This window comes from Bombus bifarius, unplaced genomic scaffold (assembly GCF_011952205.1).
Source record: "Bombus bifarius isolate JDL3187 unplaced genomic scaffold, Bbif_JDL3187 scf7180000007973, whole genome shotgun sequence".
Taxonomy (NCBI): Eukaryota; Metazoa; Arthropoda; class Insecta; order Hymenoptera; family Apidae; genus Bombus; species Bombus bifarius.
In genome coordinates this window covers 3,589,050-3,614,062 of record NW_022884359.1, presented here as the reverse complement: position 1 = coordinate 3,614,062, position 25,013 = coordinate 3,589,050, and the positions used below count along the sequence as shown (strand labels likewise).

Here is a 25,013-nt window from a genome sequence, read left to right as displayed (position 1 = left end):
GAACATGTCTCAGTTACATTTAAGTCTTAATTTTAATTTCTATCGCTAATTTTAAGCCTTACTTTTGGATCTTAATTTTAACGTGCATCGTTGGTTTTAAGCCTTACTTCTAAGTCTTAGTTTTTAGATTTGTAATTATATAAAAGTAATAATTTCATAGATTTCAGTTTTAATTCGAACCAATATTGAATCGATAACGTCGCATGTGACACGAAAAGGAAAAGGAGGTCGATGGCCCACAAAATGTGTGACATAAAAATGCATTTAGTCTTATCACAGACTTATAGAAGTAAAGTTTTTAATTGTTGACGAAGTAACTACATTTAGGCCTGTCTCGAATCTATTTTTGTATGTACTTATTAAAAATAAAATTGATCGTTGGTAGAACGTTATAGTGCCATCTATTAAGCAGCATATGTACAATTATATAGTAATCTTATTTTCTACTGAGTCGGTAACGTTAAAAATTACTCGAAAATGGTAACAGGGGCTTCAACACTTCCGATAGTGTCCTTTGATAGCAAATACGCGGTGTAAAGTATGATGCTTGTTTATATTTAATGAGTCTTATTACATGTACATATCAGTTCCAAGTCTTTTGCACTATTTCCCAGTTTAGTAAGACGTAGGATCAGTGAAGTTACGTACGTTCAGTTCTATGATTTTTCTATTTAAAGACCCTTCTTCGTTTTGATGAATCGATAATTACATTTTCCGATATGACACTCAAACGTGGGATCTTATTACGTGAATGATTCTGCTTGTCTAACAATTCAGTTAGAAACATTAAAATGCAAATCATAGTTCCTAGTGAAGCATTCTGACTGGCAAATTAGACAAATTTTGAGTGTCATAGTCTGAAATTCGTCATTGCGGATAGTGCAGGTATGAAAGTGATCCAATCTGTGCTTGAACTATTAAATTCTATCATGTTTTTCATTTCAGACTTACAAAAAGAATTCATAGCAATGTTCGAATGGGCATACGATGGTGTTAATGCTTCAATACCACGCAATGTGGGACCAGAATGTGCATATTACCTAAGTCCAAAGCGAAGAATCATTGAAACATTGATCATATCGATATTCATAATAACCTTCCTTGTTTGGGGCTATAAACGAATTAAATTGCCAACCAAAGTATCATATGTAAATCATGATTGTGTTGGTAGAAGAGTATTATTAATTATTATGTCATTAGTACTAGGAATGGAAATTGGTTTTAAGTTTACCAGCAGGACAGTTGTATATATATTAAATCCTTGCCATATAACCACAGCTGTACAGGTAAAATTAATAGAACCATTTGAATAAGGAATGTATATATTTTATTTGTACTTGTTTACAATTATTGTCTTTTTTGTAATATAGTTGTATTTACTGGCAGCAGATCCTAGTCCTACAGTCACAGCTATCTTCAGGATACATTTGAACTTTTTGAATGGACCACTTTTAGCATATTTATTCCCAGAGACAGAATCTCGCAGAGTAAATTATCATGTTTCACTAAGAAATGTATAATTTAATGATCCAAATTAACATTGATATAATTCTTTCAGATATTTGCTGATAAAGCAATGTACTATATTCAGCATGGTTTAATGGTAGTGATACCGTATTACTTACTGAGGATCGGAGGTAGTTACAATTAATTTTCTCTTATTAATTTGAAAATCATGTGACAAAATTCGTTATGTAACGCTATCCTAATTTTTGTGTTTAGGTGTGTATAATGTGGAACCTCTATCAGACATGAGCTGGTCCGTTTTCAGTTATGGAATAAATTTAGCTTATCATTTCTGGATTATCCAAGCCATTGCTTTGGTTTGTGTTATTTCATATTAACACATATTCTGTGTTTCAATCCATTCTAATGTTCCAACATTCCATTTTTTAGCCAATACAAGTGAATCTTAGTCATATGTTATGTGCAGCTATTCTTGACCCTTTTGAAGGTCAATATTATCGGGTATGGACGTTTATTCATCAAGGATTACTGTGCCCATTGTTATCCAAGTTATTCAGCTTCGCGTCGAATTTGTTAATAACGAAGTTTCCGCCAACTAGAGTAAAACCGACGCTTGATCGCGTACTTGCAAAAAACAATAAAGTGGATGATAATGAGAAATTATATGAAGATGCAAATACTTCAGGAAATGGACATACTCACGTAAATTAGATCAATATTTCGTAATTCATAATTTCTGCTGCAATTCAGTGAGTACTTGATTTAGGAAAATAGATAAGTTTCTATGTCAATAATGAAATGAACACAAGACATTTTGTGTTTGTCATTTGTGAATTCGTAATTGTACAGTCACTACCTGTAAAGATCGATGATCCTTTTCCTAAATAAACAAATTTGTAGTTATTTTTTCGCACTGTATGTGTGATTATGGTGAATAGGAACAGTGGAGGGCAAGTTATGGTAGTAATTAGGAATTTATAAATCTCAAATATGAGTCTGTAACGACCTTTAAATAGGTGCTACCATTGCCGTGTAGTACATTTTTTCCATTTAGCGGAAGGAGAGTCCGCGAATTATCTTACGAGAGATTAGGAGCATCCGATGGTCTTGCATTTTTGATGCATCTGTGATTAGGAATGTTATTTGTAAAACATTTCCTATTTAAAAATGCAGCATTTATGTTTAACAGTGTAGCGATTAATGTTTAACAATGCAGCGATTAATGTTATTTCATACGCTATATTTTTTTATGTGATGATTTTTTAGTTTCAGTTTGAAGTAAACCATAATTAAATATTTCTAGATATATTATCTCTATAGATTATTGTTATATAGAGCTTGTCATGCATGCCACTTTTTTTTTTGGAGTAATTAAAGACACTTTCTTCTTTATTGAGCTTAAATATAACATTATCTTAATGCTTAAAATAATGTACAGTACCTGTTGTAATTAGAAGAGGAATATACCAATGAATTGTGTGATTTATTTATTTTAAGTTTTAAACATAATCTTAATGTATGTATTTATATATTTCAGTATCTTATTATTTTTATAGAATGATTTTCATTCCTTATTAAATTCATCCCTATTCCAATTACGATAAAGGAGATTTATTGTGATATACATATGTAATGATTAATTACATCATGTGATACAAAATGAAATATGAATATACTAATAATTAATAAAAGCACTGCTTATCCATTTTAAACACATGTGATAAATTGTGTTAATAGAGTGCATGTAATAAAATATTTAGATTAGTTACCCAACTCATTCCATATTATCAATCCATAAAAATAGTGTTGCAATGATTTTATGTATACCAACTGCCAAAAGTTTTATTTATTACAATACATTTTCTCATGCAACAATTCATTCAAAAGTTTTAGACATATAGCAAATATCTGTATAAAAATTTGTATGGAACAATATAAAATTCAAATAAGCATCAATAAATTGTTGTTTTATAATTCCTATATGTACATATATAAGTAGCAATTTTATTATTATAATATTCGCTATTTAAATAACATTATCATATTTTTGTCGAATTATCAAATCTTCAACTATTAGTTATAAAACAAACATTTGCTCATAATAATGAAATAACGAATTCATAGAATAAATTTTAGAAAGTATTTCTAACTTATATGGCCTAATAATGAAGAACACTTCTTTCCGGTCCCAAATTTGGTTTGTTAAAATTTTTACATTAAAAAATATATCCATTTCGAATTTTGTGAGTGTGTTGCTATATTACTATTTTAAAATGAAAGAAAATGTTATTGTAAAAATGAGATATTTTGACGTTTTCGATTACAATTTTTAATCGTGCGCATTTTTATCAACTAATTCTTTTGTGTGGGAAATAAACGTAATCACGGAAAAACATTGTGTATAAGCGAAAAATTGCAAATAAAGATTCCAATCTATTCATAATGTCATTGATAGAGTTCCACACGAAAGGATATACACGAAATCTTAATATTATTTACATTTTATTCAAAACCGAATATTTGTATCTAATTTGCAATTACAAAGGCCTGTGAAAATTTTAATTTTGATTTTTGATAGACTATACAACAACAAAAAAAAAAGAACTTTTATAACAATGATTGTTTCGTAATATGAATTAAAATTTCGTAATATTAACAGTCATTGGAATGATGCTGTGCAACAAGAAATATTTAACTTGTATTTACTCTACAAGTTATATCAGTTAAGATAAATGCTTTGAGTCACAGTGTTTCCTAATAGGTTTAGTAAAAAGAAAGTATTATATGTAGTATGTACAGAAGGGTTTATGTATGTACAGCTATATCTTTTCAAATTTACACCTCTGTCATTTCTCTTACATTCGAATAAGCACTCGTGATGAGAATCGCATATATGTAAGATTCAATGTCTTAATACACCAAAGAAAGTTGAATTCAACTAAATATTTTCTTTCATGGTAACATTCATGGTAACGTGGTAACATTGAATCTTTAATATATCTATAACTAAGTTAATACTTATTTATAAGTTGCACAGCAGTAGAAATTAAATGTACAACAAATTGGCGTTATATTTTTGTAAGCTATGGAAAGCGTCATTTTCATAATAGTAGTAAACTTGTTGCAAAGGTACTTTGAACCTGAAAGGAACCTGAAGGTTCCCCAGAGAACAAGGGATGAAAGAAACATTACATTTGATTCTGAATTATAATATTAAAATCGTTAAATTGTACGGGATATGAAGTGAAAGAGGTTTGTACGAAGTATCTATTGTATAAATGATTCAAATAAAAGAGAAATCATGACATGAAACACCCCTTGTTCTATTTCTCTTTTAGAAGAGAAGCGTTAAGATTTCTTAGCCATTATGATTCATGGTATGCAACAATACAAACATTAAAGCATTAAAATAAAATAATTTATTTACAGAGCGATGTACATTCTTTTTTTTCTTTTTGTTTAAAACTCTCACTCTTCTGATATACGTGCAAGTATACCGGTGTTCCAAGCTTAATCGTATCACGACTAATTCACACTTCTTCTAAACGTTTGTACAGAATGGTTTCGCGAATATGGTTACATGATGCGCGTGTAACACGTGTATTTACAAAACGATGCATTTTGTTCTTTTTTACCGATGATCCGAATTGTTTCAACGGGTTGATGTCGATTAAAATTGAAATACTTAATGCTATCATTGTATTATCGTAGCCACATCGAGATTACATCGAAAGAATTGTAATAAGGCACCACTATACTCCACGTGTAATATTGGTAGTTCGTATCCGAAGTAACTTATATTACTTTTCGCATTTTCTAAACGAGAATATGCTTCTTTCCATGGAGACCTGACTGGATCGATCATCGATCGAGAGAGGTATTAGTTCTAAATCAGTCCGTGACCCGCAATGTCTGTTATTTATGCGAATGAAACCATTGGGCACATACGAAACAAGGTTTATTTTTCCCTCATACATCCATGATCGCTATTATATGTACACAATTCTGTACAAAAGTTTAGAAAAACCTAATTTTACCGAAGCTACACGTAACAAACGTAATGACAATAATAAATATGTACATTAAAAAATCATCCTTACTCGCCATCATACTCATGAAATATTTTTTGAAGTTCTAGCGTCGATCGTAGGCGTCGATGATTAATTACTATTTATAAATATATTTCAAAGAGCACGATGTACAACTTTCATCCATAGTCGATACATGATTTTCTTACACTAAATGCGCAAGCGAATCGAAATGTCGATTACATTAATTTAAGTAAGATCTGTTGTGCATCAATCACAATAGTGATCGTTGAACTTCACACCACGATTATACATACATGATGATTTCGCAACTGAATAACACAAATCTATATTGTACACAGTACACCATAATGCAAGAGCAAAATTTTCGTAAAGAATAAAAAAATCAGTCCGACTATGATATTGCATAGATGAATTCGACAGGTACTAGTTTTGTTTTCTAGCGTTGCCCTACTTAAAAAAGAAAATGATTAATTATCATACAAATCGATCGGAATTTTACTACCGTGATATATTTTACAATTTACGACATTGCTTTATACATTGACAAATAAAGCAGCTATGAACACTTTAACTGGAACACCCTGTATACTGTAATTTCGAAGTTCGATTTGTTTGACAATTTCGCTGCTTGAGTTCTATCGATATTTTAAAAAAGTCGTTTCTTACCATTAGAAAATAAATATTAATTTAAATTACATATAAATATCTACACATATATAGTAAAAAAAGACGAAGCGTAATAAATGTTTCATAAGAAAGGACCTTAATGTTTTGTTTCCTAACATGAAATATTTCAATCATAAATAAATGGAAACAACCATAAATAAATAAATAAAATACTTATGCAAACATTGCTGAAAAAAACGAATACACTAATAAAATGCAGACGAATCACAGTTGTTCCTCTCACAGTCCTTGCAAAATTATACTGTTAGTGGTAGACTTGTTAATAGTGATAGAAATAAGCTAATTATCGCAATATGTGACTATTTTATAAACAAGTAAGATTTCGCCATTCCTTTGGCAGATGAGTGAATTTTATAAGGTTCATATAAAGCATATATTTATACAAGGACTTGAATATTAATATTGCATGGAAGAGTAAAGAATAATACTTATTTCTCTGTACAGAAATATCAACTAAAAAGTTGCAATCTACATGATCTGAAAAGACCTCAAAATAACAAAATAATTCCGATTCATGTCCACTGGAAGAATATTCATATTTTCTTCACGGAGGAACTTCTTTCTCACAAATCGCCTAATTTAAGAATATTTTTACATGATTATTTCGAAATCCGTAATACGTAACAACATTCTCGTATAAAGATACTTTCAATCGTGAGATTTAGACGAGAAATTTCATTATCAAATGCACAGACCGCTAGCTATTAGCGAATGTATGATTTCAAGTGAAACTTATGGATGTTGCTTATTGAGTAACTTATAACTGTTAGCGTTGTATAAAGCACTATCATGAATTTATCGATTGAAATGGAATGCTAATACTATTTACAATGATATTGACTGAATGAACAGGCACACATCTCTCTTAAAAGATATCATACACTTCATTTGTGTGCTTGTTCTACTTCATAGTAGACATTTTGGTATGACGCAAACAATGTTGCATTCAGACTTCATACAGCCTTATTAAGCCTCTGGGGATATGTCTCTACTAGAAGTAAAGTGTTAGCCATCTAAAGGTGGTCCTAAGTACACCATAGATACCTCTGTATTTCCATACACAGCAGATACAGATGGGTATAATCTTTTGTCTGGCAACCCTATGCATTTAATTTGTTATTAATATAAAACAAATTTTTCCTATTAAACATCTATCGTTAGTTGAAAAGCAACAGTATATAGTACCTCTAAATGCCACTCCCAAAAATTCATAATTTCTTTCAAAAGATAATGTGTTATCATCACAATCTAATATTACTCTAATTCTTTCCCCAACCTGTTAATTATAAAGTTTAATACTTTAGACGATGTTCTTTCTTAGCTAAATAAAAGTTATGATAAACAAAATTCTACATACCTGGTATTTTGGAGCATTGTTAAGCAAAGGATAATTTCCTTGCACATTCCCATTATGTAGCAGATGGTTGTCTACTAGATTCCATCCCCATGAGTGCTCGTCGGAGCCAACTAATGCTACGTATCCATGACACAACAAAGGTGCTTCTCTTGTAGCTATACCTATTACTGCTACCGTTCCCAGAGGACCTTCCCAAATAACTTCCCAGGCATGACGTCCATGCTGGAAGCCAATTTTACCTCTACAGGCATCTGTGCTCTGAGCAACCGGATTCCTATAACTCAAGTAGTAAAGATTCAAGCACTCACTTATCGCTTATATATATATATATAAACACACTTAACATCAGAAGTTTATATTTTATGACCGCATCTTTAAAAAACTCATTTTTATTAGAAAAACCTGTTGCAGATTTTTATGTGTTTCGTTAATCTTCGGTGTTAAAATATATAAATGCAACTTTAATATGACAATTAACGAAATAACAGGGTTTAACGTTGTGTGTGGAAACTTGAGATCGAGATCGAGATCGGAACATAAATCACGAATTAACACGCGGTGATGACAGAATCCAAGGTTCTACCTGTGCATGGTAAATCCATTCGGTCTAATATAAACATTACGGGAGCAGTCATTGGGGTTCCACGCGTGATAAAATGCACGGAGCTTCGATTTGTACGTAGGTACCGATGACAATAAATCGGAACTGAGCGCCTCTTGGGCCAGTTTTCTGATGCAGTGCATTCTCCACGCATCATTGTTCTCATCGTTTAGGAAACGGTTCCATCGTTTGCACACCAACGAACAGTTTCTCAACGTGTGCAGATCTAAATAGGAAAATATCACTTCTAAAACATGATCAGATACTCGGAGTACTATATCGTCCATTTTGCCGGTTCTGATCGAGTAAACGAGCAAAACATACACGCGCAGGAACGCCGCGCGGCGTTTATCTATCAAACGTTGAAGTAATTTCTATGTGTATAACAAGCATAGAAAATTCGTATACTAGAAAGGCATGCGTGATAACTATTTTAATTTAGGTTATGAGTTTCCATTCTTATATCTCGTAGTCCATGGTTGTAGCAGAAATGTTTTCTCAGCTCACGTGTACGTTAATTTAGTGTTGTGTTGTCTCTTTATTACGATCCCTGTATTAATTTAATTTCAAATGGCGCATAATATTGGTTCTTTCATAAGCACTCCTGGCTTTTGTTCTGATTGTGGATCCATTCTACCGTTGTTAGGTGATAAAGGAAATGTAAAATGTTATGCTTGTAAAAGGGTTTGGGGTCCCGAAGGTACTTATTATTTTTTGTGTATTTTATATTTTCCCACATTTGTCTTATCTCACTGTGTGAGAATTTGAATTATTTGTTGTTTATTTACTTAAAGAGTAATTGTAAAAAATTGTTGTTAAATGATAAATGATCTTCGAGGTTAGCTTTTGGAGATATGGCGATGTCGTACACTATTGAGTTTAATAAAAAGAATGTTTATGGTTCATCAAAAGAAAAGAATGATGTAATGGAAGAAGCAGAAGGCCCAATTGTTGAAAGAAAATGTCCTCAATGTCAGAATGATAAAATGTCATATGCTACATTGCAATTGAGATCAGCGGATGAAGGACAGACAGTATTTTACACATGCACCAAGTGCAAGTATGTCTTTTTAAGTGTTATTAAGAAGCACGCTTTTTTCTTCTATGAAAAAAGGAACTGTTTTAAGAAGACTTTATTTTCAGATTCAAAGAGACAGAGAATTCATAACAGAAAATTTTATTATACATTTCAATTTTTACATTCAACACCATTTAATTAGTTGATTGGTAAATGATTATCAAAACATAAAACACTCTGTGTTAATAAAACATAGAGCTTTATTTATGATGCACTCAACAAATATCAATGAATCGGACTCATAATAATAGTAAGGAGAGAAATTACATAATAATTTTCATAATAACGCTGAATTATCGTTATATTTTTCCCCTAATTACGCATGGTTGGAAATTTCGTAATAATGTATCTTTTAATGGTATATATTCGATTAAATATTTTGTACAATACATTGGAATAAAAGTTAACAATTAGTTTTAGGAAGTTCCTATTAAACTGTCTTCGAAACCATTACAGTGGTCCTTTTCATTATAAAATCCTGGTATTTTTTTTAAAGTCTGTTAGTACGTCGCTTACACTACGGGATAGATTTAAGTATTAACTATTAGTCACAATAATGTTTTATATTTTCTTTAATAGTAAAGAGAAATAGATGCGCGCTATCGTATATCGAGGAAATTTTAACAACCAGTCCAGCAACTTAATTATATACACGATTGAAGTCTTACACTATGAATAGTGTCGGAAAGGCTTCTTTATCCTAACATTGATAAAATCAACAGGAAAGAATTTATCTTTACGTTTAAATAATCTTGTTCAATTACGTTTAGTTACGTATTCTTATCGTTATAAAGCTATATGTTAAATATAAAGCAATATAATTATGGTCGAACATAAAACATATATAATATTAGCAACTTGAAATTGTTAATAGACACGTAAAAAGCGAAATATAGAAAAAAATACGAAACAAATTATGTACCATCACCAAAAGTTTCTAAGCTACAAAAAAGAAAAGGAATAAAAAGGATTAAATATCGTCAAAGGTATATCATGGAATACATATCTTTTTTTAAACATTCTTCCTTTCAGAAAGAAACATATCTAAATCAGATATTCATTCTTCTCTTCCATTAATACCCCTCAGAGAGTACGATTATACTTCTTTTCACATACGACTCTCACTTGCCTCGCATATAATGCTCGAAACGAAACAGGAACATGTTTTAGAAATTCGTAATTAAACGTACGAATTCTCGTCTCGCTATATAATATTTAATAACATCTGTTCGTTAACAATATAATATATCTCACAGAAAAACACTCGTTTTACTCTCGAAATTCCAAAGTGATCGGCGATTATGCGACGCGTTGCATCCGGTTCGTTCCACGAAACTTACTTCCACAAGAATGTTTCACAAGATGCAGCGTTGGTTAGTTCATACGTTAGTTTATTTATCCGTAAGGGGCTATAAATTTATTCTCGAGTCCATTAGGCCTTCGACGATCGAAATAGTCTCTCCAAAAAAATAGATTAAAAAAATTCTTCGGGTCGATTGTAAATTTCTCAACAATCAATGGTCACACTCGATTCAAACAATTTGCAAATATACTAATTAATGTCTATATTGGCGACTATATTTGATTTCGAATACGTGGCAAAATTCCTTCGTTATTAGCCACGAAATGGAAGTTGTATAGAACCGTCCTTCAGCCTGCAATTTCGTTTGAATCGAATGTATTTCATGATTTTTCATTTTCAATTATTTACACTAACGCTTCATATTACATATTGTACATCGAGTATGTACAAGTGGCAAGGTATTTACAAGTGGAATGTGAGGCAGGTGACGTAAAGGATCTAGATTGTCGTTTCTTCTCGACGCTGCAATCATGAGGCTTCGTAACATTCGTCCAAGAAGTTTTCCAATGAATGATAAAGATGAGCTCGTGACTGAGCGATCCCGTGGTCTTCGTCCGTGTAAGTCTGGAAAAAATATAATTTCTTTTATAAATATATCATGTGTGTTTTACGAAATATTTTGTATACCAATTTTTTTTTGAACTAGATATATGTTTGTAATAAATATCTTGCAACTTTTGGACAAATTCCCAGATTGGCTTCAAATTTCACTTATTACAGGGTTTATGACTATTTACAGAACTTACACTCGTTGCAGGGCCAATGAAATCGCAAAATGTTTTATATAACACGCGCAATATGGACATAAAAGTTCTCGATGGTAAATGGTCAAATATTTTCGTGGGTCAGTGTATCTATTTTCACACGATCCTTTTTTTCAAATATTTTGTAAAGCTTATGTGTACGATGAAATAACGTGGCAAGTCTATTTATTTAGAGAGAACAAATAGCGGCGATTGCGCTGGAAACGGCACGAATCCATGCGTTGCGTAATACTCATTTTAACAAAAGTGTATCACACGAAACTTAAACTTTAAACGAAACAGTGGGAATTTATTCAGGCGGAATAAACTGCACTTCGCGCGTGCTTTGTAGATTTTAATCGCGAACGTTAAACACCATGGGTCGGCCACGGAGCACGTAGGCGAATGCCAAGCATAATAATTCTGTAAACTGTTTGAAATAACGCGGTGCGTGCCGAGCGTTTTCGACTCGGTCCCCTTTTTTATATACCTCTTATCCACCGCGTGGATAATATTCTGAAAAAATTGTTAGACAACTATGAGACTACTATTAAACGATAAGTAGAAAACATTTTTATACCGAATTTAACTTGCTTCAGTTTCTAGTTATTTACCAATTTTTACAAATACAATTTTCAAATGCTATATAGAAACAAACCTTCCTATAATGTAATTAGTTGAACTTTTTATTTATTACATATATATATCTATATTTATGGAAAACCTAAAGCTTTAGGTTTTAGCTTCAGACGTACGGTACACGGTCAGATCACATCAAGTCAGCCACCAATCAAGAGATTTTCCTCTGACTTGACTACGCGTAAGCGATTTTGTCCGATGCTTGACTTGACGTGATTTAACCGTAACGTGATCGCTAGTGCGAATCATCCTAAAATGTATAAAGATACGAAGGATGTATATGATACAAATAACTAAAATAGAAAAGAAATGTCTATTTCTTTAGTTTACAAAAACGGTTTATAATACGTCTAGAAATTTGTATTCGTATTAGTAAGAGTATGCGCGATCTGAAGGTAATAATTCAATTATTCGAACGTACATCTTTTTCGAATATCATACCTGTTGCCTGAACAGGATATCCTTCTGCTCGAGAACCTTGGCGAGTAACAGTGACTGCTGGTAGTGCACGTTATCGTCCAATGTGCCATGGATCAAGTAATACATCTTCGTTTTAATATTATCCACTTTGTTCAGCAGTTGACCTTGCTCGTAGCCGTGCAGATTGTCCGAGGGTAAGCCCATGAACCGTTCCGTGTATATCGAATCTGTACAATGTGCATCGATTATCCAATATCACTGTATAACTCGTCATTATCTGATACTTTCTTTAGCTTCAATATCGAACGAATGTTGTAAATTTCGATGTAACGCGATAGGTATCGAATAGAATTTAGAAAATAATTTCGAGCGCATACTTGGATGAGGTGAATCGACGATACTTGTTAATTAAATTTAAAGCAGCGTTTCGCAGTCGCTTTTGAGCCGTAAATTCCTGTTACAATAGCGAGAAACTTTTTGCTCTGTTTTACATTTAAATTATTATGTTTGAAAAAAATTACGCGTTTAATATTTTTCTTCTTCTTATATCCGAGTTTTTGCGTGCGTTTCACTTGCAGTGAAATATTGCATTATCGACATTATCGTAATTCTAATATATCGTTTCGTCAATTTATTTATTCTCCAGCTGGAACTTCATTGCTACTTTACTAAAATAATGAAATATATGGTAAACTATATTTTCGATTCGTGGCGAAGGTAAGGTAATATTCTAAAAATAAACTCTTGAAATTCGTTTTCCATTGATCGAGCCAGAAATGAAGAAAAATTCTCGGACTGCATCACAATTTGAACTATGGGAACAGGAGGTTTAAAGAAGCTTTGGAACATAATCGTTTGAAAGGTAATCGAATAGGTGTACTTCGAACGCTCTTCTTTTAATAAAACCTTCGCGCTCGATGATTTATGGCGCGGAGAGGCTGCGGCGGTATTTTCTTTCGCGAAAACTGTTGCGGCGGAGCCGTTCCCTTCCGGTTTAACGACCATTCGACGAACGTTTTCGATTCGATCTCGCACGGAATTCAATTTCATTCGGCATTCACTTTTTTTTCTACCCTTCGTTTCTTTCGTTTTTGGCTTTTATTTTGATTGGTTAAGTAGGTCGAGCGAAATGAACCGGCGATATAACTTGAAATTCTTCCCGCGGAAATGTTTACGGCAGAGAGAGAGAGAGAGAGAGAGAGAGAGAGAGAGTTACTCCACGATATCGATTGAGTTTTGAACGAGTTACGAGAATTCATTAATTTTTTTTTTTTAGTCGTACATACGCCAGGCGTAAAGATTATCGAGTTAATGATCTTTAATTAACCCGCAACTGCTAATTACCGTGTTTCCAGCAATTATATTATTATATTCGCGTCAATATTTGCTATAACCGTGTGCCGCTTAATCATCTCAAACAATTCATTTAATATTTACCCGAATATAATGTTTATCTTCGTCCTGGCATTATTTTTCCATCTGTTTCGACTATCATCGAAGCGTTCATTTCCATTTCAAAAAGAATCGCAAATATGATCATAAATAAGCAGAGAAAGAAACATAATAATGGTAATAATAAAAAGAAGATAATAAAGGGGACGTAAAAGGGACGTTATTACTTTTCCATCTGGTATTTATCTTTGATGATTCCATAATTATCCAAGCAGAATTGTGTGACAATCTTTATTCCAATCTAAAAAAAAGGCCGATAATAATAGTGATAGTAGTTAGAATAAAAAGGGAACTTCCAGGAATAAGGACATAATCGATATCTGTAAGAGGAAGTTTAATAAATCACCGACTGGGAAAACATTCCGGACATTTTAAAAGAAGTAAAAATATCTTTGCGGATCAGTGCGAAAAGAAATCAAGTAAGAGGCATTTTTAAAACAATGTGTAATTATACACGTAGAATTCTATAATTATCCAAGCAAGACGATCTACCAATTTTTATTCCAATACAAAGAGAATCATAGAAATTCTAAAACAAACAGAACACTTGAAACAAACAGCAATGATTGGACTATGAACTTTTATGCATTGATGGGCAATTTTAAGATGCAAACATCGCACAGAAAAGACATATGAAATATCCAAAGTGCACAGTATTTGCTATCATCTTTAATAGGCAAAAGAAACTTTTGTGCAGGTTCCATTTTGCAAATAAAGATACATGAAAATAAGAATTTGCATAAATATCCACAATCTGTAGTAGTGGTAACGGCGAAGAGGAAACTCGAGAGAGGAGAGAAGAAGAACGTAATCAATAATCGATATCTATAAAGGTGACGTCGTTGACGGAAGAAGGAGTGAAAGAAACGAAATGGTCGCGTTAAAAATGTGCATCGACGAGGAAGATCGAGCATCCCGAATGCTCGTCCCGGTAGGGACGACTCCAAACGATGACTCCTCGTCGAAGAAATAAATCTGATATCTGGAAACGCGAGCGTAGTCTGGCTGCGACAAGACCCTGACAATAATTGAATCGATCGAGGCTGAAACGAACCGTCGACGAGTCCAACTTCTCGTCTTTCCCTTCTGCTCCGTTACCTCGCCCTGGTACTTACATTTCTACCGTGCAAATCATCGTGAACTTGGTGTATCGCGTTCAGTTCGTTCCGCTGTTTCGTCAAAAGGTATTTTACCGGCTCTCTGCACCGTCTATCAATATTTGTTCGTTTCACAACGCTTTAGCAATCTTGATCGTTTCGACAACGAGTCGTTTCTGGAAGTGGGCTATGATCGATATTTCGTCGGTTCTTCGCGTCGTTTTTTTACGATTCCCTTGTTTCACGATGCTTTTCTTTTTTATCGGTCAGTTTTGAGAACACTGGTAGTCTATTTTAAATAATATTTTACCGATTCTTCGCATTAAGTTTCAATATTCTCGCGGTTTCGTAGTTTTTGTCAAATTTTATCATTCGACAAGTTAAATAATTTATCTCAATTTATTTCGTCTACTTTTATTTTGCATCGTATTTCAACATTTTCAACATTTGATTATTTCTGAAACTTTGGTTATATTTTCTTAATTAATATTTTACCTATTCTTTCCGTTCTGTTCAACAAATGTTTCGCTTCCTAGTGTTTTTAACAGTGTAACCAATTTGAAAATTATTTCAGAAATTTGTTTATTTCAGCTAATATTTCACCGATACTTTGCGTCACGTTACTGTACCTTTCCGTTTTACGACGATCATGTTGATGGCAGCGATGGATTTATCTCAATAGCACGGTTTAATTGTTCAAGTATTTCGATGATTGTCAGGATTAAGCACACTTGGAGATTAGATTTACGCAGCTTTAAAGACACTCACGTTCGCTCCTCGAATATGAACACTAGGCAAGCAGAGGAAATTTCGCAGGGTCGGACAAAAGGTTTAACTGGTTTGCAGTTCAAATAAGGACAGATTCGGGCTGGATACCCGTTTACCATCCCATGGCAAATATATTGGCCAAGTGCCGCTAATGAAAGATAATATTCAACATAACGTTGGTAAAATGAAAATCAAATATCAAAGGCAAAACATATTAAAATCTGTGAAATTATACGGCAAGCTTCCAATCTAACTGATCCTGATTATCATATCATCATTATATTTCAAACAAGAATGTTTTAACTGTACAGGGCGTTTCATTCTTTTTTTTCCAGCCAAAATTTGTCAATACGTTCTATGATATTACGTCATAATAAATGTAAAACGTATTATATTAATAATCATCAAAAAAATACGATAAAAATATCAAGTATGAAGAGAGCGGTGTTTAACAATACTTGGAATAACTATTAATCGAAAAACGAAGAGTTATATCGAATTAAAAACCGCATTAACATTTGTTGCAAATTGTCACGAAGCGTTGATTGATTGCTCGAGACGAATTCAATTTTTTATCGTTGTCGTTGTCGTACGATGATAGTTTTTTAAATTGATTATTAACGAGTAACGCATTGAATTTCGTAGAAATACGATGTATTTGTACATTTCTTATTTTATAAACTTCTTTTCGTTCGCCACCGTATGCCCATAAAATAATATACCGTCAAATTGTATGTTTAAAATAACGAAGAATTTAGTTGATGAAGTATCATGGTGAAGTGAATATCCAATATTTCAAGAACAAAAAGACTGTAAAATAAGGATGAAGCACTCGACGTTCAAGCGGATGAAAATATTATCTCTGTTGGACGTACCGTAAAGAGCCCAATCTGTTACAGGTGCCACGGACATGCCGCACTTGAAGACACCATGATAATCCATGGCGAGCGTCATGCCCGTCGCGTATCCACCATAACTCCAGCCCCATATCGCCGTCCTGGTACGGTCGATGAACGGTAACGTGTCTTGCAAGTACCTGCAATCGACGGGAAAATCGTCTACGTGTTAGATCGCTCGTTAATGAAACCGGCCAATTCAAAACGTCAAAGATTGTTCCTTTATTAAATCGTAAATTTATCAAGTCTGCTTTAATAACGAAGGACTATTTCGCTTATAGAGCTTAGAGATTTGTTTCTATCGTCAGATTTATCTCAGCTAAAACTACGACTGGAATAAAAAGATGGAGTGGAAACACGGAGGTGAAAAATGAAAAAATACATTTCATCAAATATAAGGGGTTGGAGGTATCTATTAATCCAGGTGTGTCTATCATTCTTTCGTGCGGGTAATTGAGAAAGTTGTTTTATTATATTGTGAATTTATGATTTTTCCCTCTATCGTATCGCTCAATATTGTTTTAAGTGGATGGAATTTTTCTATCGTTTTTTTGTCTTTTTTATATTATTCTCAGAATTTCATTCGCAGTCTATTAAAATAGTAACATGAATTCGACGGGGATTTGAAGTGAAAGACAAATAACGATATTTTGAAAAGAATCCTCCAAAAATCCGGATATACTGTTTAATGTTACGAGCGATAGTAGTGCAAGCCACACGCGGTGCACACATAGACATATTTTGGTGTCTACAGTGAGTTTGGCAAGAGTATTCGTACACTTAGAAGATAGAAATAAAAAGAATACTATATTAAACTTCGTATCATTTAATAGTACTCTTACATCACCGCGAAAATTTGAAACATAGAACTTGAGAAAAATTCATTTTTCCTCGCAAAATAAGAATATGCGCGCAAATACCTTGGTAGCCACTGTACATACGCATATTGGAATATACTAATAATTATATTCGATAATACAACAAACATCTTTGTTTTCGCGATAAGCTAAACTGAAATATAGGAAAATGCTTTTGCCTCTCGCTGTACACCAGCCGTCACGCGTGACGCCGTCGATCCAGCCGCTTCCGTTTTCGTTTCCCAACCCATCTCCAATCTCGCGCGCCTTTAGAATATTCTTCTCTCGCTATTCTCTAGCTCCTTTAATCCATTTATCCACATCCATCCAGCAATTTTTATCAAATTCCTGCTGATAAAAGTAGCGGCAGGCGTCTGTGATAGTCGATCAGATCGTATTGCCAGATCGCAGTCCTAGATCCATCTTCTTTATCGTTCGAACGTTCGTGGGGAATTTTCAGCTAGATTCATCGGCCATGCGGTTACAAAAATTGGACACGTGTTTTACAAGCTGCCGGAGAAGGGGACAGGTACTCGATCCGTTGTATCTATTTTTCACCGGATGCCAGACACACAAGATCCCTTTTCACTTCCGCGAAATCCATCTTCCTCGAGGCTCGAAGGACACTCGGACTCGGATGCATAATGCATCTGCCTGCTGGAGCACTTAGGCCAGCGGACGACATTTATTTTACCACGACTATCCTTTAAAAACGATTTTTACGAGCGAGCCGAGGTAACTAAGAGGATCGCGACGCGCTTTCAAATTTTAACATCGCCCTATTCCTTACTTTCTCTTATCTCCCTTACTTTCTGTTAGATAGTGGTAAGCCGAACTCTGTGTTTACGGCTGGTGGTAGCTTAATGGCCATTTAGACGTTTTCCCCGTGTATTACCTTCTTCTCGATACGCTCTCTCTTTCTTTCGTTGTTCTCTTTGCGCAACCTTGTGAACATGGAAACGCGGTTGTTGATGGGAAAGAAGTTTATAAAGAGAGGATGGGAAAGTGGAACGCGAGATTCTTTGTGAGCCTTTTAGACGGTGTAACGTTGTTCTTCCCTTGGATGATGTGAGAAATATACGACTCTGTGGAATCTTTGTGATGAGAAGTGGGGCTGCAGAAATTAATCTGAAACGTTGCGCTGTTTTATACGCTTCTGGGGTAATGTAGTTTTCTGTGAGTTTGTGTTTTTCGTTGTCGCAGTAGGTAATTATTATTATTGCTAATTAACCTGATGGGTATGGACTATGTGAAAATATAGCTCCGCTTTTGATGTTTTGTTTACACGTCGATAATCGTGGACAATGTAGGATTAAGTTTTATTTAAATGTTCATTTAACGAAATATGTTCAACGTGGATGGCGGGTAGCACAGCTCCCATTATCCTATTTGTAAATTCGTTCGTTTAATAGGGATAATTTACTGTGAATTAGGGACGAATCCCCTTGGGATGAATAGGACGAATTCCCTAATTTGTATTAAGCTACCCCTAGTTTTCTATTTAATACGCTTTGTATCGAAACTGCTGCTCTTTCTAACAAATTTAATATCAATGTAATACACATTTTTTACCAAGGACTGTTCCCCATTGTTCCTCAAAGTATCCAATGTTTATAGCATCGTGTCATTTTTTCACCACTCTGTACGTAGCAGAAATATACGTTCGGACAAGTGCATTCTAGAAAAAACTAGATAAAGTAAAAAGTGACACTCTTTATAAATAAAATCATATAAGAAATATTGATTCGTACTAGAATTTTTAGAGTCGCGTCACTCTTGCATCACTCTGTATATAGCAGAAATATACGTTTGGAATATACAGTTACATTAAAAAAAAAAAAAAAAATAAATAAATAAATAAAGCAAAAAGCGACGCTCTCTATAAATAAAATTTTATAAAAAATATCGATCTAACGTTTCTATCTGTACTACACCGAAAAATTGTTTCGCAAACAATGCCAGTATCGGAATCACTTTTGCATCATTTTATATATAGCAGAAAAGTATACGTTTGGACAGTTTCCAAAGAAAGAACTGGGATACAGAGATCCGTCTCGGAAAACTTCTATTTTGGGAATATAGAAATCGCATACAGTGGACTTTGATTTTACCAGCTAACCCAGATCCAGTTGTAGTCGGAGTGACGCAGTGCGGAGGGAGAAGAGGTCCAGGGTGCGGTAGGAGTTTAAGGTCCTGCACGCTGGGGTCATAGTCCTTTGGGAACCGGACCGAGACATCCTGTCCACGTGTATCTCTGTGATTTCTGCACGACGTCGTACCCTGGGGCCATGCGATGGTGTCAAGGCTACTTTAAACGCGAGACCCGCGTCTGATTGGCGACAGGACATTCTACTTGCCAACTAGCAGAGTTTGGATGTCCTGTCTGCTTTGTTACATGTCCGAGAAAAGCTTCCGTCCCCTCCTTTGTACCGTCTTAGCGTTTTGAATTGTGACACAGAATATGAGAATGGGGTTGATTTAATCCTTTCGCGGATATGCTCGAAACTATGGATTTGAATTTATTTGTCTTTTTTTCTTTTTGTAGTTATCTAGAACGAAAGCACTACCGATTATAAATATTAGGATATACATGGAAAACATCGTTAAAAACATTTTTATATTTATTTTGTATTTTTATATTGTGTTGGTTACGTCTATTGGAATATGATGCGCGTACAATAACAGATTTATAATAAAATAAAATAATACAATCTACAATAAAATAACTAGAAAATAAAAACAACGAAAAGCATTCAATTTATGCTAACTGTAAATGATATCACGAGATGTCCTAATATTTATGGCCTAGCACTGTAAATACCTTTTGACGAAATTAATGTTGACTTTTACCGAGACTGAAATATGATTACACCGGTTGTAAAACACAGAGAATTGCGAACGTTGAAGAATTTATATCGTTACCCGATATTTATTATACCATAATTTTCCCACGTATTTTTCCCTTCTCGATAAAACCGAAATATATCGAAAATTTCCTTCCTTTTATATATAACAACGTGTTTAAAATTTCATTAAAAAGATATTGGGCGCTTCGTAACGAACTTTTATCGAAATGACTGGCTGGAATGTAGCTTTTAAAATGATACGTAACATTTGTGTACGTGGAATTGATAAAGCGCTAGAGAAATGACGTTACGCCACGGAACGAAGAAAATGAACGAATATTATGTTACAACTCCGTAATAAAGCAAGGAAATACATATAACAACAAGAGTCGAGCGAAGATTGCGACAAAAATATAAAAGTGACGTAACGCTATGATTCTCGTATCATTTTCAACTTTTCCTCGCAATTGACAATGACAAGAAAAATGATGGAAATACGACAAAAGGAGTTGCGAGCCGTATCGAACTTTGAACGAAACCAAAGGATGGTTAGTATTGCTGTAAATTTCCGCTTGGTCAACTGGAAGACGCATTCGACATCCTCACTGCCAGAGAAAATACGCGATTTCCGGTCGGAAGGGATAAAAGGGAGCCGGTTTCTTCGAATCTCCACCACGGCCATTGTCTCGTGGCGTTTCGCGTGTTCGATAATAATAATGGGTCCATAGGGAACTGTGGACACACGGATACCCATAGAAATAGCAGAGACTCTTGCTTGGATGGATTTCTTTTTTCACGAAATTTATTTACCTCGTAAATCGGCCAGTCAACCTCCGTTAAACTCTATTTCTACAGTTACCAATGTTTCCCCGGTTTTTTCCTCTCGTGTTTCGTTTTCCTTTCAGCATCTAAGCTTTCAGCATCGAGCATCGATTTTCTCACCTATAGAATTTCACTTTTTTTTTCGGACGATGCGCGTTGTCTAAGATCTTTAACGAGTCACTCGCGAATAAGGCCACGCTCCACTTTGCCTCGCCACTCTCGATCGATCTTATTCGCTTCTGTGTCGTGCTAAGAGTCAAATGGACCCGTAGTTGTTTGAGCGCGTTTAATATTGCACGACTAAAACGTAAAATTTCTGACAAAAAAATTCGAATAAGATGTTGCCATTCTTTCCTGTGCTTTCGTTTTAATGGACAGAGGGATGTTTAATATCATAGCAAAATTTCTATCAAAAGATTATTATATTATATTATTATAGAATATATTTTACAAGATATTTCTACAAAAATTTCAAATATTTCGCGATAAATATTTTTACAAAAAATCATTCAGATTCTCCAAAACGCATCCTTGCAAATGCATAAAGCTTCCATGATAAATTACGAATTGGTCATTCTGATTACTTCAACAATTCTAATCTCGAAGAAAAATGAACGAGAAAATGAGGAAAGAAAAAACCATAGGCGAATAATCTCGTTTCTCAAAATTAATCAGACCACATGGACCAATTTCCCTTATTGTCTCAATGTCACATCTGAAAATAATCTTCACGTAGGATAAAATTGCGGAGAGTTCGTGAATTACTATTTCTCGTCACTTAGCAGGCATGATCGAAGAGAATCGTTAGTTTAAAGTGCCTAGCGTGGTCTGGAGTTTAATCAAAGTTTCGAAAGCTTGGCTGCTTTCGTGCCTGAGGCCGATTGACGTATCGGAACCTCTATTCCAACTCTGACGAATGAATCGAGGAGGTTTGGTTTCTTCGATTCGCGGAATGGTTTTTCTTTAATTAGGATCTACGAGATTCCACCTTTGAATACCTGATTCAACTCATAGGGGAATTAGGTTCGCGTACGAATCTGGCACGGTGACCCTCGACTAACACGAAAATCTCTGCCACGGTAATTTCAGGAAATCAACGAAGTTTCCAAACTTTCGAGCACTTTCAACCCCTTCGATTATCTGCTTCTCTAACCTTGCGACGATGAACAGTTCGCCACTCAATAGACAAAATTGTAGGATGATTTTTTGACGATTATTCGATGATACAACCAGTCTGTAAGCAAGTAATATAAATATAAAAAATAATTGCTCGAAAAGTCGATAAAGCATTACTAAAAATCGTACGTGAAAATCTATTCACTTGAAAATTAATTCGCTCATTCGTTGTATATCTTTGTTCGTCTATTCTTGTCAAACAATGTTTGTTACACCTTAATACGTAGTTCTGTTAATTTTTAGCATTTTTTTACCGTACTATAGCGTACTTTACCGTACGTTTCTATTTCGGATTTGTATCTTTTATCGCGCGGTTTATACGTGGAAAGAAACCTATATTGAATTTCAATTTTGGAACGAAACATGACTGTAAATTACATGCAAATACGAGAAGACAGATTTCATATTATATTCGAAATATGTTACACACGCAGAATGTTTCGGAAAGTTGATCATAGTACGTAATGTTTCATAAAGTGTATCATATTATATTCTCTCACTACACAATTTCCGGGTCAACGACTTCTTTAAATCACAAAGTATAATGTATAACTAAGTTTTCACATTCGAAAATCTTCATCTGTTAATAACATTTTTCGTATCTGTTATCTTTCTCTTATCTTCCTCCAAAAAAAAGAAAGGGAAGGTTCTCGTGCTAAATACTAGTCAAGGTCAGGAAAGCAATCGCGGTGGATGGCAGAGTCGATCGCAAACATCGGGTGACAAGGGTTAAGTTTGTTCTCGCGCCCCCTATTTTTTCACGCCGCCATTCTTTTTTCGGTTTTTTCCCTCCACTCTTCTCTGCCGGCTTGTTTTTCCACTCGTTCCTGTATTTTATTTCCTTCCCTTCCTCTTTCCTTTTTCAATTAAGAGCTACTTCGACGTACGCAAATTGACACACATCGGATCGAATAAAAGAGAAAATACACGAGAAAGAGAGAGCAGAGGGTGAACATGGTAAATTGAAATCCGAGGCTCTCGAAAATAATCGAGCCGTCGTTTTTTCCGACGAACGCGTCCTCTCCATCTCCTCGAGCATCGCGCTGAAATATTTCACCCCTATCCGCCGCTGGCATTGTGATCCCGCATTTTAACGGAACAACCAACCAAAGGCTGGTGCCTCGGCTGAATTGATCCGCCGCAAAAATATTCTTTTTTCCAACTAGCGGCAATCTTGTCTTTCTTTCGTATTCAACGCCCATTCCTCCTTTCCTTCTAGTCGCTTACGATATCGTCGATTTTCGCTCCATCCTTATTCAGCGATCAGCCATCTCGTTTGCTGTCGAGAAACGTGTCCGAGCTAATAAAAGCATCGTGGAATAAGAAATTTGGAAGATCACTTGTCGCAACGTGGTCTCAATCTGATCTCTCTTAAACACTTTCGTGTACGATTCTTATTGTTCTCAAATTTTGTCCATTTCTGGCAATCGCGGAGATCTTTGCCTTTGTCGAGGTAGACATTAGTCAAGGTGGATAGTCTTTAATCTTCTTGTCTCATTAGAAAATACGTTTCGTGGCAGCTAAAAGTTTCCAATTAAAGAATAACTGTGTCGTATCGTTGAGAGAAGAAGTTTCTGAAAATAAGAATTCACTGCACAAGTATACACTGCTAATATGCACCGTATTTTTGCTTAGAAATCTGCGTACTTTATATGAAAGCTTTGCAAGAAAAATTCTATCGAAAATAAAATTAATTTAAAAATTAATCAAATTAAAAATTGATTTAAAATAAAAAAATAAAATTAATCAAAAACAACTCGAACAACTCGATGATTTATATCGAGACAGCGAAAGGGACACGAGCGAAACTCTCACTACCCTTTGCTTATTCTTCTGCTGATTATTCAAACATCATATTTGTCATTATGAAGTGAAACGGAACAATCAAGAGACTATCTTTTATTGTCGCGAATAATCGTATTCGATGTAGCTTGTGTACTCAACTGTTTCCGACACCACTTCGGTTCGTGCCACTTTGTGGCACTGTGTGTAATTAACTTCGACGCCGGTCTGGTAGATGTTGAAGACGCACAGAGATCAAAGGGAGGGAAGACAGGCGAGAGAGATAATACATCCGCACCAGAAAATCCTTGCAGCTGATACTGTATTTAAATGTAACAATAATACATTTCAATTCGTTCTCGTTATTAACGTGTCACTCTCAGTTAATTGTCTCGTCCATTTTCTTCCTCCCTATTCTTATATTGTAGCTTTCTCTCTCTCTCTTTTTCTCTCTCTCTCTCTCTCTCTCTCTACCTGTGTTTCACACTTGTTTCACACTTTGTATTCCTTTCCCGCGCTTTTTCCCCCTGTGTCATTTCTTACTCGCTCTGTATGTTATTTAATTCTCTGTACCTCGATCTCGTTTCGTTTTCTGTTCTTCGTCTCTCCTCGCAGTTCTCGTTAAATATTCCGACTTCGCGAGATTTCTACGCCTGCGACTTCTCGCATTATTGTTTTATGCATCTAACTGGACATGCTACAGCCGAAGATAATCAGAGCTCGTGCAAACGATGGTGATTCGTTTCTCATTTACGTAATAATATTAGGCTGTCCGAAAAGTGTTTTCCTTTCGCAAACGTGTTTTTTACAACAGTACATCTTCATACAAACGTGAAACCAAGTCTGTGAAATGTCGCGGTGTTTATCTCAACAGAAGAAAATAGATCGTATATAATTCGACAAAATAATA

At 34.5% G+C, this 25,013-nt stretch overlaps 4 protein-coding genes across 9 annotated transcripts in view; 2 read left to right on the top strand and 2 right to left on the bottom strand.

The window, feature by feature from the left end:
* Positions 1–463: 463 nt before the first annotated feature.
* Positions 464–2,941, top strand: LOC117216799 (transmembrane protein 164). Of its 2 annotated transcripts, none has more exons than XM_033463835.1 (6): positions 464–644; positions 946–1,286; positions 1,371–1,487; positions 1,559–1,637; positions 1,723–1,823; positions 1,897–2,941. In XM_033463835.1, exons 2-6 carry the CDS (start codon positions 969–971, stop codon positions 2,176–2,178), a joined length of 897 nt encoding a protein of 298 aa, XP_033319726.1. In that variant the 5' UTR covers positions 464–644; positions 946–968; the 3' UTR covers positions 2,179–2,941. The 2 variants fall into 2 exon arrangements, with proteins under 2 accessions (XP_033319726.1, XP_033319725.1); XM_033463834.1 differs by having other exon boundaries at positions 464–885.
* A 4,040-nt stretch (positions 2,942–6,981) lies between these two features.
* On the bottom strand, positions 6,982–8,538 carry LOC117216800 (F-box/SPRY domain-containing protein 1). 2 transcript variants are annotated; one of them, XM_033463836.1, is made up of 4 exons: positions 8,147–8,538; positions 7,564–7,843; positions 7,392–7,482; positions 6,982–7,306 (listed from the first exon to the last, which is right to left on the bottom strand). In XM_033463836.1, the coding sequence occupies exons 1-4, from the start codon at positions 8,449–8,451 to the stop codon at positions 7,212–7,214; spliced, it is 771 nt and encodes a 256-aa protein (XP_033319727.1). In that variant the 5' UTR covers positions 8,452–8,538; the 3' UTR covers positions 6,982–7,211. The 2 variants fall into 2 exon arrangements, with proteins under 2 accessions (XP_033319727.1, XP_033319728.1); XM_033463837.1 differs by having other exon boundaries at positions 7,564–7,837; positions 8,147–8,537.
* Positions 8,539–8,658: 120 nt separating this feature from the next.
* LOC117216801 (DNA-directed RNA polymerase I subunit RPA12) lies at positions 8,659–9,661 on the top strand. Its single transcript, XM_033463838.1, has 3 exons — positions 8,659–8,864; positions 9,008–9,224; positions 9,308–9,661. The coding sequence occupies exons 1-3, from the start codon at positions 8,735–8,737 to the stop codon at positions 9,330–9,332; spliced, it is 372 nt and encodes a 123-aa protein (XP_033319729.1). The 5' UTR covers positions 8,659–8,734; the 3' UTR covers positions 9,333–9,661.
* Positions 9,425–25,013, bottom strand: part of LOC117216798 (venom dipeptidyl peptidase 4-like) — a 303,125-nt gene continuing 287,536 nt past the window's right edge. For all 4 annotated transcript variants that reach the window (XM_033463831.1, XM_033463833.1, XM_033463832.1 and 1 more), the window contains 3 exons: positions 16,600–16,760; positions 12,429–12,634; positions 9,425–11,169 (listed from right to left, as the gene is read on the bottom strand). In XM_033463831.1, the coding sequence (XP_033319722.1) occupies positions 11,074–11,169; positions 12,429–12,634; positions 16,600–16,760 (463 nt within the window). In that variant the 3' untranslated portion in view covers positions 9,425–11,073. The remainder of the gene's footprint in view (positions 11,170–12,428; positions 12,635–16,599; positions 16,761–25,013) is intronic.